Genomic DNA, 14,644 nt, shown 5'->3' with positions numbered 1-14,644 from the left:
CTGGTTTCTATGGACTGGTTTGTAGGTGCTGGTTTCTAGGTGCTGGTTTCTATGGACTGGTTTGTAGGTGCTGGTTTCTAGGTGCTGGTTTCTATGGACTGGTTTGTAGGTGCTGGTTTGTAGGTGCTGGTTTCTATGGACTGGTTTGTAGGTGCTGGTTTCTAGGTGCTGGTTTCTATGGACTGGTTTGTAGGTGCTGGTTTCTATGGACTGGTTTGTAGGTGCTGGTTTCTATGGACTGGTTTGTAGGTGCTGGTTTCTATGGACTGGTTTCTAGGTGCTGGTTTCTATGGACTGGTTTGTAGGTGATGGTTTCTATGGACTGGTTTGTAGGTGCTGGTTTCTAGGTGCTGGTTTCTATGGACTGGTTTGTAGGTGCTGGTTTCTAGGTGCTGGTTTCTATGGACTGGTTTGTAGGTGCTGGTTTCTATGGACTGGTTTGTAGGTGCTGGTTTCTATGGACTGGTTTGTAGGTGCTGGTTTGTAGGTGCTGGTTTCTATGGACTGGTTTGTAGGTGCTAGTTTCTAGGTGCTGGTTTCTAGGTGCTGGTTTCTATGGACTGGTTTGTAGGTGCTGGTTTCTATGGACTGGTTTGTAGGTGATGGTTTCTATGGACTGGTTTGTAGGTGCTGGTTTGTAGGTGCTGGTTTCTATGGACTGGTTTCTATGGACTGGTTTGTAGGTGCTGGTTTCTATGGACTGGTTTGTAGGTGATGGTTTCTAGGGACTGGTTTCTAGGGACTGGTTTCTAGGTGCTGGTTTCTAGGTGCTGGTTTCTAGGTGCTGGTTTGTAGGTGCTGGTTTGTAGGTGCTGGTTTGTAGGTGCTGGTTTGTAGGGACTGGTTTGTAGGGACTGGTTTCTAGGTGCTGGTTTCTATGGACTGGTTTCTATGGACTGGTTTCTAGGTGCTGGTTTCTAGGGACTGGTTTCTAGGTGCTGACATCTGCAGTGTTTTCTCTCTCCTCCTCAGGTGGAATACTCCTACCCTCCCCTCATCCCAGAGGAGGGCCATGACAGCAACAACCTGCCTGAGGAGTGGAAGTACCTGCCTTTCCTTGCCCTGCCTGACGGAGCGCACAACTACCAAGAAGGTAAATAACACCCTGACCTTTACCCTGACCCTTAACCCTGCCTGACGGAGCACACAACTACCAAGAAGGTACATAAAACCCTGACCCCTGACCCTAACCTTTACATAAAAACCAAATGGCACACTTACTTTTATAGTGCACTACCTTTTTGACCAGGACCCATAGGGTGCAATTTGGGACACAACCAGCTACTTCCTCTTTTTTTCTTTCCCCATCATTCCATCTTTCCACCTCTCCTACCTGTGTTACTACACCTCTCCTACCTGTGTTACTACACCTCTCCTACCTGTGTTACTACACCTCTCCTACCTGTGTTACTACACCTCTCCTACCTGTGTTACTACACCTCTCCTACCTGTGTTACTACACCTCTCCTACCTGTGTTACTACACCTCTCCTACCTGTGTTACTACACCTCTCCTACCTGTGTTACTACACCTCTCCTACCTGTGTTACTACACCTCTCCTACCTGTGTTACTACACCTCTCCTACCTGTGTTACTACACCTCTCCTACCTGTGTTACTACACCTCTCCTACCTGTGTTACTACACCTCTCCTACCTGTGTTACTACACCTCTCCTACCTGTGTTACTACACCTCTCCTACCTGTGTTACTACACCTCTCCTACCTGTGTTACTACACCTCTCCTACCTGTGTTACTACATCGCTCCTACCTGTGTTACTACATCGCTCCTACCTGTGTTACTACACCTCTCCTACCTGTGTTACTACATCGCTCCTACCTGTGTTACTACACCTCTCCTACCTGTGTTACTACACCTCTCCTACCTGTGTTACTACACCTCTCCTACCTGTGTTACTACACCTCTCCTACCTGTGTTACTACACCTCTCCTACCTGTGTTACTACATCGCTCCTACCTGTGTTACTACACCTCTCCTACCTGTGTTACTACACCTCTCCTACCTGTGTTACTACACCTCTCCTACCTGTGTTACTACACCTCTCCTACCTGTGTTACTACACCTCTCCTACCTGTGTTACTACACCTCTCCTACCTGTGTTACTACATCGCTCCTACCTGTGTTACTACACCTCTCCTACCTGTGTTACTACACCTCTCCTACCTGTGTTACTACACCTCTCCTACCTGTGTTACTACACCTCTCCTACCTGTGTTACTACATCGCTCCTACCTGTGTTACTACACCTCTCCTACCTGTGTTACTACACCTCTCCTACCTGTGTTACTACACCTCTCCTACCTGTGTTACTACACCTCTCCTACCTGTGTTACTACATCGCTCCTACCTGTGTTACTACACCTCTCCTACCTGTGTTACTACACCTCTCCTACCTGTGTTACTACACCGCTCCTACCTGTGTTACTACACCTCTCCTACCTGTGTTACTACACCTCTCCTACCTGTGTTACTACACCTCTCCTACCTGTGTTACTACACCTCTCCTACCTGTGTTACTACACCTCTCCTACCTGTGTTACTACACCTCTCCTACCTGTGTTACTACATCGCTCCTACCTGTGTTACTACACCTCTCCTACCTGTGTTACTACACCTCTCCTACCTGTGTTACTACACCTCTCCTACCTGTGTTACTACACCTCTCCTACCTGTGTTACTACACCTCTCCTACCTGTGTTACTACACCGCTCCTACCTGTGTTACTACACCTCTCCTACCTGTGTTACTACACCGCTCCTACCTGTGTTACTACACCTCTCCTACCTGTGTTACTACACCTCTCCTACCTGTGTTACTACACCTCTCCTACCTGTGTTACTACACCTCTCCTACCTGTGTTACTACACCGCTCCTGACAGTGTAATAATGAGTCTACTGTCACATTTAGGCCCGCCGTCTTCACCCCGTTTGAGACTCTGTTATCACGTCTCAGACACCTTTACCTGCTAAAATAAGGGTCAAATAAATCCGCTGATGATGAGTCATCATTACCTCTGTGGGAAAACAATGGGCAGCTTCGTCATCATGTTTGGCTTAGCCTAACTGGGCTACTGCAGTGCTCATGTTAGTATGTGAAATCAGCAGGAATTAATGTTGGAAAGGAGAGTTTTTAAAGCTAGTTAGGTCATTATAGACTAGCTGTGGTGCAGCGTGTGACTGTGTTGTTCTGCTGCGTAGTGTTGCCTCGAGGCCCTCCATCTTGGCAAGCCTCCTTCTGTTGTTCATGATGTCACTGAGGCCGACGGGCCGGGCCGTTAGCTAGTTAGCACTCACTCATCGTGTGATCTGATTTTCCCCTTTTGGTCTGCTACTGACCTGGTCCTGTTGTTAAGCAGTACAGAGGGAGAGAATGGACTCGATTCACAGTCATATTATGCAACATATTCATTTCTTTCAAGTGGATATAAAGCGGTTAGGCCTAGTAAGATGCGAAAGCTGAACAATATAGATATGAAGTCTGTGTTATACATATGGCCTACATCTGTATTAGTAAAAATGATTAGTTGAACTACACTCCGGTATGTGTAGAACCAGATTTGAAATCATCTCTGTACTGTACAAGTCCTCACCTATTCCATGTTTTACACTGTAGGCCCTGTAGTGTCGTCTGTGAGTGATTCACTGGCTGCTTGTTGGCCGGGTGCATAAACCTCACTGCCGCGGTACATTTTCATTAGGGGAGTGATTCACTGCAGTGCAATCGGGCTATAGTGGCAACGACAACATTACATTTACACATTTACATTTAAGTCATTTAGCAGACGCTCTTATCCAGAGCGACTTACAAATTGGTGCATTCACCTAATGACATCCAGTGGAACAGCCACTTTACAATAGTGCATCTAAATCTTTTAAGGGGGGGGGGGGGGGGCAGAAGGATTGCTTTATCCTATCCTAGCAATCCTTCTGACCCCCCCCCCCCCCCTTAAAAGATTTAGATGCACTATTGTAAAGTGGCTGTCCCACTGGATGTCTTAAGGTGAATGCACCAATTTGTAAGTCGCTCTGGATAAGAGCGTCTGCTAAATGACTTAAATGTAAATGTAATGTTGTCGTTGCCACTATAGCCCGATTGCACTGCAGTGAATCACTCCCCTAATGAAAATGCAGTCACAACATGAGACAGACTCATACATGGGATGGCACAGTTCATGGGAGTAGAGCAGGGCATCGTGCTGCTGAGGAGAGGAAGCTAGTAGACTACAGCTGTGGCTCATCATATGTCCTTGGCTGTGCTGTTGCTCTGGTCCAGGGTGTTACATGCTGCTTGCTGACGCTAAAGGCTCAGGGTCAGCAAGACCCAAGTAACACCCGGGACCAGAGCTAGCTGTACTGGGCCGTCCAGTCTGTCTGCCCCGACCTGTCTCTGGCCTTGTTGCTGACAGAGACGGGTCCTTGGTTGCAGTCACGGAGACGGGTCCTTGGTTGCAGTCACGGAGACGGGTCGTTGGTTGCAGTCACGGAGACGGGTCCTTGGTTGCAGTCACGGAGACGGGTCCTTGGTTGCAGTCACGGAGACGGGTCCTTGGTTGCAGTCACGGAGACGGGTCCTTGGTTGCAGTCACGGAGACGGGTCCTTGGTTGCAGTCACGGAGACGGGTCCTTGGTTGCAGTCACGGAGACGGGTCCTTGGTTGCAGTCACGGAGACGGGTCCTTGGTTGCAGTCACGGAGACGGGTCCTTGGTTGCAGTCTGTTTCCCTGACTGTAGCTCTGAGACGGAGGAGGCCTTAGCAACATTAGAAAAACCACTCCGTCTCTTACCGTCGTCATGGCCACTGGCCTCCTGATCCAAGTCCAAACCCCAGATTCTCTGATCTAATTGACTGACACGTCCATAGATCCTCGTATACATCCACATGATCCGTTACAGATGTAGTCTAGCGGACGCCTTTCTAATGTTATCTGTTGTTGTTGTAATTCGTACCAGAACATCCTGACTCCTGGATCACAGCGACAGCGTCATTGCGGAAGCCTTATGTAACTGTAATAACTGTCAAATGTTTGGAATCGCGTGCTCCTTTCTCCGTCCCATCAGTTTATTGAGGATGTGATTTTTGCAAACATTTGACAGTTATAATTTACAGGTCCGTAATAAGGTTAACGATGTTTTGGTGCTGATTACAACAACAGAGGGAAGAAAACAAGTTATTTTCAGAGTCACATCTTCGGTCGCTACAAACAACAGATGCTCACTTTAATGTGTAATTCATGTGCTCGTGGTGAAATTGCTGTTGACGTTTTTTGTTTGTTTGGCTAATTAACTAAGGACCATGTTACGACAGATCTCAGATCAGAGAGAGATGTAGCTTAGCTACATTTTTACGTTTTAGTCATTTAGCAGACTCTCTTATCTGGAGCGACTTACAGGAAGTGCATTCATCAACGTTTAGTAGGGAAAACAACCACATGTTATTGCAGGTAGACCATTCTTGGAAAATAGCAGCGAATGATGTGTTTTGTTTTGTTTTCTCAGACACCGTGTTCTTCCACCTCCCTCCTCTCGCTGGAGCAGATATGAAGTGTGTCTACGGCGTCTCCTGCTATCGCCAAATAGAAGCTAAGGTTGGTTCCCCCTCATGTCTCTACCAGCTGGTCAACAGAGTAGAGTCTCTACCAGCTGGTCAACAGAGTAGAGTCTCTACCAGCTGGTCAACAGAGTAGAGTCTCTACCAGCTGGTCAACAGAGGACCACTGTACTACAGAGTAGAGTCTATACCAGCTGGTCTACAGAGTAGAGTCTCTACCGGCTGGTCAACAGAGAACCACTGTACTACAGAGTAGAGTCTCTACCAGCTGGTCAACAGAGTAGAGTCTATACCAGCTGGTCAACAGAGGACCACTGTACTATAGAGTAGAGTCTATACCAGCTGGTCTACAGAGTAGAGTCTCTACCAGCTGGTCTACAGAGTAGAGTCTCTACCAGCTGGTCTACAGAGTAGAGTCTCTACCAGCTGGTCTACAAAGTAGAGTCTCTACCAGCTGGTCAACAGAGTAGAGTCTCTACCAGCTGGTCAACAGAGTAGAGTCTCTACCAGCTGGTCAACAGAGTAGAGTCTATACCAGCTGGTCAACAGAGGACCACTGTACTACAGAGTATAGTCTCTACCAGCTGGTCAACAGAGTAGAGTCTATACCAGCTGGTCAACAGAGTAGAGTCTATACCAGCTGTACTACAGAGTAGAGTCTCTACCAGCTGGTCTACAGAGTATAGTCTCTACCAGCTGGTCTACAGAGTAGAGTCTATACCAGCTGTACTACAGAGTAGAGTCTATACCAGCTGGTCAACAGAGGACCGCTGTACTATAGAGTAGAGTCTATACCAGCTGGTCAACAGAGTAGAGTCTATACCAGCTGGTCTACAGAGTAGAGTCTCTACCAGCTGGTCAACAGAGGACCACTGTACTACAGAGTAGAGTCTATACCAGCTGGTCAACAGAGTAGAGTCTATACCAGCTGGTCAACAGAGTAGAGTCTCTACCAGCTGGTCAACAGAGGACCACTGTACTACAGAGTAGAGTCTATACCAGCTGGTCAACAGAGTAGAGTCTCTACCAGCTGGTCAACAGAGTAGAGTCTCTACCAGCTGGTCAACAGAGTAGAGTCTCTACCAGCTGGTCAACAGAGTAGAGTCTCTACCAGCTGGTCTACAGAGTAGAGTCTCTACCAGCTGGTCTACAGAGTAGAGTCTCTACCAGCTGGTCTACAGAGTAGAGTCTCTACCAGCTGGTCTACAGAGTAGAGTCTCTACCAGCTGGTCTACAGAGTAGAGTCTCTACCAGCTGGTCTACAGAGTAGAGTCTCTACCAGCTGGTCTACAGAGTAGAGTCTCTACCAGCTGGTCTACAGAGTAGAGTCTCTACCAGCTGGTCTACAGAGTAGAGTCTCTACCAGCTGGTCTACAGAGTAGAGTCTCTACCAGCTGGTCTACAGAGTAGAGTCTATACCAGCTGGTCTACAGAGTAGAGTCTATACCAGCTGGTCAACAGAGTAGAGTCTATACCAGCTGGTCAACAGAGTAGAGTCTCTACCAGCTGGTCAACAGAGGACCACTGTACTACAGAGTAGAGTCTATACCAGCTGGTCTACAGAGTAGAGTCTCTACCGGCTGGTCAACAGAGAACCACTGTACTACAGAGTAGAGTCTCTACCAGCTGGTCAACAGAGTAGAGTCTATACCAGCTGGTCAACAGAGGACCACTGTACTATAGAGTAGAGTCTATACCAGCTGGTCAACAGAGTAGAGTCTCTACCAGCTGGTCTACAGAGTAGAGTCTCTACCAGCTGGTCTACAGAGTAGAGTCTCTACCAGCTGGTCTACAGAGTAGAGTCTCTACCAGCTGGTCTACAAAGTAGAGTCTATACCAGCTGGTCAACAGAGGACCACTGTACTATAGAGTAGAGTCTCTACCAGCTGGTCAACAGAGTAGAGTCTCTACCAGCTGGTCAACAGAGTAGAGTCTCTACCAGCTGGTCAACAGAGTAGAGTCTATACCAGCTGGTCAACAGAGGACCACTGTACTACAGAGTATAGTCTCTACCAGCTGGTCAACAGAGTATAGTCTCTACCAGCTGGTCAACAGAGTAGAGTCTATACCAGCTGTACTACAGAGTAGAGTCTCTACCAGCTGGTCTACAGAGTATAGTCTCTACCAGCTGGTCTACAGAGTAGAGTCTATACCAGCTGTACTACAGAGTAGAGTCTATACCAGCTGGTCAACAGAGGACCGCTGTACTATAGAGTAGAGTCTATACCAGCTGGTCAACAGAGTAGAGTCTATACCAGCTGGTCTACAGAGTAGAGTCTCTACCAGCTGGTCAACAGAGGACCACTGTACTACAGAGTAGAGTCTATACCAGCTGGTCAACAGAGTAGAGTCTATACCAGCTGGTCAACAGAGTAGAGTCTCTACCAGCTGGTCAACAGAGGACCACTGTACTACAGAGTAGAGTCTATACCAGCTGGTCAACAGAGTAGAGTCTCTACCAGCTGGTCAACAGAGTAGAGTCTCTACCAGCTGGTCAACAGAGTAGAGTCTCTACCAGCTGGTCAACAGAGTAGAGTCTCTACCAGCTGGTCAACAGAGTAGAGTCTCTACCAGCTGGTCAACAGAGTAGAGTCTCTACCAGCTGGTCAACAGAGTAGAGTCTCTACCAGCTGGTCTACAGAGTAGAGTCTCTACCAGCTGGTCTACAGAGTAGAGTCTCTACCAGCTGGTCTACAGAGTAGAGTCTCTACCAGCTGGTCTACAGAGTAGAGTCTCTACCAGCTGGTCTACAGAGTAGAGTCTCTACCAGCTGGTCTACAGAGTAGAGTCTCTACCAGCTGGTCTACAGAGTAGAGTCTCTACCAGCTGGTCTACAGAGTAGAGTCTCTACCAGCTGGTCTACAGAGTAGAGTCTCTACCAGCTGGTCTACAGAGTAGAGTCTCTACCAGCTGGTCTACAGAGTAGAGTCTATACCAGCTGGTCAACAGAGTAGAGTCTATACCAGCTGGTCAACAGAGTAGAGTCTCTACCAGCTGGTCAACAGAGGACCACTGTACTACAGAGTAGAGTCTATACCAGCTGGTCAACAGAGTAGAGTCTCTACCAGCTGGTCAACAGAGTAGAGTCTCTACCAGCTGGTCAACAGAGTAGAGTCTCTACCAGCTGGTCAACAGAGTAGAGTCTCTACCAGCTGGTCTACAGAGTAGAGTCTCTACCAGCTGGTCTACAGAGTAGAGTCTCTACCAGCTGGTCTACAGAGTAGAGTCTCTACCAGCTGGTCTACAGAGTAGAGTCTCTACCAGCTGGTCTACAGAGTAGAGTCTCTACCAGCTGGTCTACAGAGTAGAGTCTCTACCAGCTGGTCTACAGAGTAGAGTCTCTACCAGCTGGTCTACAGAGTAGAGTCTCTACCAGCTGGTCTACAGAGTAGAGTCTCTACCAGCTGGTCTACAGAGTAGAGTCTCTACCAGCTGGTCTACAGAGTAGAGTCTCTACCAGCTGGTCTACAGAGTAGAGTCTCTACCAGCTGGTCTACAGAGTAGAGTCTCTACCAGCTGGTCTACAGAGTAGAGTCTCTACCAGCTGGTCTACAGAGTAGAGTCTCTACCAGCTGGTCTACAGAGTAGAGTCTCTACCAGCTGGTCTACAGAGTAGAGTCTCTACCAGCTGGTCTACAGAGTAGAGTCTCTACCAGCTGGTCTACAGAGGACCACTGTACTACAGAATAGAGTCTCTACCAGCTGGTCAACAGAGTAGAGTCTATACCAGCTGGTCAACAGAGGACCACTGTACTACAGAATAGAGTCTCTACCAGCTGGTCAACAGAGTAGAGTCTATACCAGCTGGTCAACAGAGGACCACTGTACTACAGAGTAGAGTCTCTACCAGCTGGTCAACAGAGTAGAGTCTATACCAGCTGGTCAACAGAGTAGAGTCTCTACCAGCTGGTCAACAGAGGACCACTCTACTACAGAGTAGAGTCTCTACCAGCTGGTCAACAGAGTAGAGTCTCTACCAGCTGGTCAACAGAGTAGAGTCTCTACCAGCTGGTCTACAGAGTAGAGTCTCTACCAGCTGGTCTACAGAGTAGAGTCTCTACCAGCTGGTCTACAGAGTAGAGTCTCTACCAGCTGGTCTACAGAGTAGAGTCTCTACCAGCTGGTCAACAGAGTAGAGTCTCTACCAGCTGGTCAACAGAGTAGAGTCTCTACCAGCTGGTCAACAGAGTAGAGTCTCTTCCAGCTGGTCAACAGAGTAGAGTCTCTACCAGCTGGTCAACAGAGTAGAGTCTCTACCAGCTGGTCAACAGAAGACCACTGTACTACAGAGTAGAGTCTCTACCAGCTGGTCTACAGAGTAGAGTCTATACCAGCTGGTCAACAGAGTAGAGTCTATACCAGCTGGTCAACAGAGGACCACTGTACTACAGAGTAGAGTCTCTACCAGCTGGTCTACAGAGTAGAGTCTCTACCAGCTGGTCAACAGAGTAGAGTCTATACCAGCTGGTCAACAGAGTAGAGTCTATACCAGCTGGTCTACAGAGTAGAGTCTCTACCAGCTGGTCAACAGAGGACCACTGTACTACAGAGTAGAGTCTCTACCAGCTGGTCTACAGAGTAGAGTCTCTACCAGCTGGTCTACAGAGTAGAGTCTCTACCAGCTGGTCTACAGAGTAGAGTCTCTACCAGCTGGTCTACAGAGTAGAGTCTCTACCAGCTGGTCTACAGAGTAGAGTCTCTACCAGCTGGTCAACAGAGTAGAGTCTCTACCAGCTGGTCAACAGAGTAGAGTCTATACCAGCTGGTCAACAGAAGACCACTGTACTACAGAGTAGAGTCTCTACCTGCTGGTCAACAGAGTAGAGTCTCTACCAGCTGGTCAACAGAAGACCACTGTACTACAGAGTAGAGTCTCTACCAGCTGGTCTACAGAGTAGAGTCTATACCAGCTGGTCAACATAGTAGAGTCTCTACCAGCTGGTTAACAGAGGACCACTGTACTACAGAGTAGAGTCTCTACCAGCTGGTCTACAGAGTAGAGTCTCTACCAGCTGGTCTACAGAGTAGAGTCTATACCAGCTGTACTACAGAGTAGAGTCTCTACCAGCTGGTCTACAGAGTAGAGTCTCTACCAGCTGGTCTACAGAGTAGAGTCTCTACCAGCTGGTCTACAGAGTAGAGTCTCTACCAGCTGGTCTACAGAGTAGAGTCTATACCAGCTGGTCAACAGAGTAGAGTCTCTACCAGCTGGTCAACAGAGTAGAGTCTATACCAGCTGGTCAACAGAGGACCACTGTACTACAGAATAGAGTCTCTACCAGCTGGTCAACAGAGTAGAGTCTATACCAGCTGGTCAACAGAGGACCACTGTACTACAGAGTAGAGTCTCAACCAGCTGGTCAACAGAGGACCACTGTACTACAGAGTAGAGTCTCTACCAGCTGGTCAACAGAGTAGAGTCTATACCAGCTGGTCAACAGAGTAGAGTCTCTACCAGCTGGTCAACAGAGTAGAGTCTCTACCAGCTGGTCAACAGAGTAGAGTCTCTACCAGCTGGTCAACAGAGGACCACTGTACTACAGAGTAGAGTCTATACCAGCTGGTCAACAGAGTAGAGTCTCTACCAGCTGGTCAACAGAGTAGAGTCTCTACCAGCTGGTCAACAGAGAACCACTGTACTACAGAGTAGAGTTTCTACCAGCTGGTCAACAGAGTAGAGTCTCTACCAGCTGGTCAACAGAGTAGAGTCTCTACCAGCTGGTCTACAGAGGACCACTGTACTACAGAGTAGAGTCTATACTCATTTCTCTGTGGTTCTGTTTCCTGACTGTTTCCTGACTCTTTCCTGGCTTTTTTCTGTTTCCTGACTGTTTCCTGACGTGTCATTAGGCATCAAAGTGTTTTGTTGTTTTTGTTTTTCAGTCCCTGAAGGTCCGACTGGCTGATGTCACCAGGGAGACGGTCCAGAAGAGTGTGTGTGTTCTCAGTCAAGTGGTGAGTGTGTGTGTGTTCTCAGTCAAGTGGTGAGTGTGTGTGTGTCCTCAGTCAAGTGGTGAGTGTGTGTGTGTCCTCAGTCGTGTGTGTCCTCAGTCGTGTGTGTGTGTGTGTGTGTGTGTGTGTGTGTGTGTGTGTGTGTGTGTGTGTGTGTGTGTCCTCAGTCGAGTGGTGTGTGTGTGTGTCCTCAGTCGAGTGGTGAGTGTCCTGATGTGACAAGGAGGGAGAGAAGGGTGGGGATCGCTCTATGGAAAGTCACACTATGACCCCTGGGTCAGTGGACAGCCTCCTCTCTGTCCGTACACCCCGACCCTCTATGACCCCCGACCCTCTATGACCCCTGGGTCAGTGGACAGCCTCCTCTCTGTCCGTACACCCCGACCCTCTATGACCCCCGACCCTCTATGAGCCCTGGGTCAGTGGACAGCCTCCTCTCTGTCCGTACACCCCGACCCTCTATGACCCCCGACCCTCTATGACCCCTGGGTCAGTGGACAGCCTCCTCTCTGTCCGTACTCCCCGACCCTCTATGACCCCTGGGTCAGTGGACAGCCTCCTCTCTGTCCGTACTCCCCGACCCTCTATGACCCCTGGGTCAGTGGACAGCCTCCTCTCTGTCTGTACTCCCCGGCCCTCTATGACCCCTGGGTCAGTGGACAGCCTCCTCTCTGTCTGTACTCCCCAGCACAGCTGTTTCTGTTCAGGACTCAGTGGGGAGACGTTGGTATTATATATTATATATTATATTATATATATAATAATATTAATTAAATATAGCTCTTTTTTTTCTTTCTAATGAGCCTGTGAAGTTGAACGTTGGTGAAATCGGCCATTATTCCGTTTTGAATGATAGACTACTGGTGACTACCCTTCACTTACTCAGTGATGTCCTTCTTCCCCAGCCTCTGTACGGTCTCCTCCAAGCTAAACTACAGCTCATCACACACGCCTACTTTGAGGAGAAAGACTTCTCACAGATATCGATATTGAAGGTGAGTGTTTCCAGTCAACTCTCTTTCACCGTCAAATGTTTAATCGCCAAAGGCTTGAATCACTTTATTCCAAGATGTGTGACCTTATGTGTTTGTGGAACATTGAACTTAGAACCTTGTCTTACCGGTTCTCTCGCTCTCTTTCTCTCTCTACCCCCCCTCTCTCCTTTTCTCTTTCTCCCCCCTCTTTTTCTCTCTCTACCCCCCCTCTCTCCCTTTCTCTCTCTACCCCCCTCTCTCCCTTTCTCTCTTTACCCCCTCTTTCTCTCTCTACCCCCTCTTTCTCTCTCTACCCCCTCTTTCTCTCTCTACCCCCCTCTCTCCCTTTCTCTCTTTACCCCCTCTTTCTCTCTCTACCCCCCTCTCTCCCTTTCTCTCTCTACCCCCTCTCTCCCTTTCTCTCTCTACCCCCCTCTCTCCCTTTCTCTCTTTACCCCCTCTTTCTCTCTCTACCCCCCTCTTTCTCTCTCTACCCCCCTCTCTCCCTTTCTCTCTTTACCCCCTCTTTCTCTCTCTACCCCCTCTTTCTCTCTCTACCCCCCTCTCTCCCTTTCTCTCTTTACCCCCTCTTTCTCTCTCTACCCCCCTCTTTTTCTCTCTCTACCCCCCTCTTTTCTCTCTCTACCCCCCTCTTTCTCTCTCTACCCCCCTCTTTCTCTCTCTACCCCCCTCTTTTTCTCTCTCTACCCCCCCTCTCTCCCTTTCTCTCTCTACCCCCCTCTCTCCCTTTCTCTCTTTACCCCCTCTTTCTCTCTCTACCCCCCTCTTTTTCTCTCTCTACCCCCCTCTTTCTCTCTCTACCCCCCTCTCTCCCTTTCTCTCTTTACCCCCTCTTTCTCTCTCTACCCCCCTCTCTCCCTTTCTCTCTTTACCCCCTCTTTCTCTCTCTACCCCCCTCTTTTTCTCTCTCTACCCCCCTCTTTCTCTCTCTACCCCCCTCTCTCCCTTTCTCTCTTTACCCCCTCTTTCTCTCTCTACCCCCCTCTTTTTCTCTTTCTACCCCCTCTTTCTCTCTCTACCCCCCTCTCTCCCTTTCTCTCTTTACCCCCTCTTTCTCTCTCTACCCCCCTCTTTTTCTCTCTCTACCCCCCTCTTTCTCTCTCTACCCCCTCTCTCCCTTTCTCTCTTTACCCCCTCTTTCTCTCTCTACCCCCCTCTTTTTCTCTCTCTACCCCCCTCTTTCTCTCTCTACCCCCCTCTCTCCCTTTCTCTCTTTACCCCCTCTTTCTCTCTCTACCCCCTCTTTCTCTCTCTACCCCCCTCTCTCCCTTTCTCTCTCCCCCCCTCTTTTCTCTCTCTACCCCCCCTCTCTCCCTTTCTCTCTCTACCCCCCTCTCTCCCTTTCTCTCTTTACCCCCTCTTTCTCTCTCTACCCCCTCTTTCTCTCTCTACCCCCCTCTCTCCCTTTCTCTCTTTACCCCCTCTTTCTCTCTCTACCCCCCTCTTTTCTCTCTCTACCCCCCTCTTTCTCTCTCTACCCCCCTCTTTTCTCTCTCTACCCCCCCTCTCTCCTTTCTCTCTCTACCCCCCTCTCTCCCTTTCTCTCTTTACCCCCTCTTTCTCTCTCTACCCCCCTCTTTTCTCTCTCTACCCCCCTCTTTCTCTCTCTACCCCCCTCTCTCCCTTTCTCTCTTTACCCCCTCTTTCTCTCTCTACCCCCTCTTTCTCTCTCTACCCCCCTCTCTCCCTTTCTCTCTTTACCCCCTCTTTCTCTCTCTACCCCCCTCTTTTTCTCTCTCTACCCCCCTCTTTCTCTCTCTACCCCCCTCTCTCCCTTTCTCTCTTACCCCCTCTTTCTCTCTCTACCCCCCTCTTTTTCTCTTCTACCCCCTCTTTCTCTCTCTACCCCCCTCTCTCCCTTTCTCTCTTTACCCCCTCTTTCTCTCTCTACCCCCCTCTTTTTCTCTCTCTACCCCCCTCTTTCTCTCTCTACCCCCTCTCTCCCTTTCTCTCTTTACCCCCTCTTTCTCTCTCTACCCCCCTCTTTTTCTCTCTCTACCCCCTCTTTCTCTCTCTACCCCCCTCTCTCCCTTTCTCTCTTTACCCCCTCTTTCTCTCTCTACCCCCTCTTTCTCTCTCTACCCCCCTCTCTCCCTTTCTCTCTCCCCCCCTCTTTTTCTCTCTCTAC

The 14,644-nt window shown here is 49.0% G+C and overlaps 1 protein-coding gene across 1 annotated transcript in view; it reads left to right on the top strand.

Moving 5' to 3' along the window:
* The window catches only part of LOC129823236 (late secretory pathway protein AVL9 homolog), a 33,485-nt gene that overhangs the window by 9,606 nt on the left and 9,235 nt on the right, over positions 1-14,644 (top strand). Inside the window, exons 2-5 of the mRNA XM_055882119.1 lie at positions 973-1,093; positions 5,518-5,606; positions 11,453-11,524; positions 12,427-12,516. Coding sequence (XP_055738094.1) covers positions 973-1,093; positions 5,518-5,606; positions 11,453-11,524; positions 12,427-12,516 — 372 coding nt within the window. The remainder of the gene's footprint in view (positions 1-972; positions 1,094-5,517; positions 5,607-11,452; positions 11,525-12,426; positions 12,517-14,644) is intronic.

Source organism: Salvelinus fontinalis, chromosome 25, assembly GCF_029448725.1.
Source record: "Salvelinus fontinalis isolate EN_2023a chromosome 25, ASM2944872v1, whole genome shotgun sequence".
Lineage (NCBI taxonomy): Eukaryota > Metazoa > Chordata > Actinopteri > Salmoniformes > Salmonidae > Salvelinus > Salvelinus fontinalis.
The sequence above is the reverse complement of the archived record's forward strand: the minus strand, read 5'-3'. Positions and strand labels throughout refer to the sequence as shown.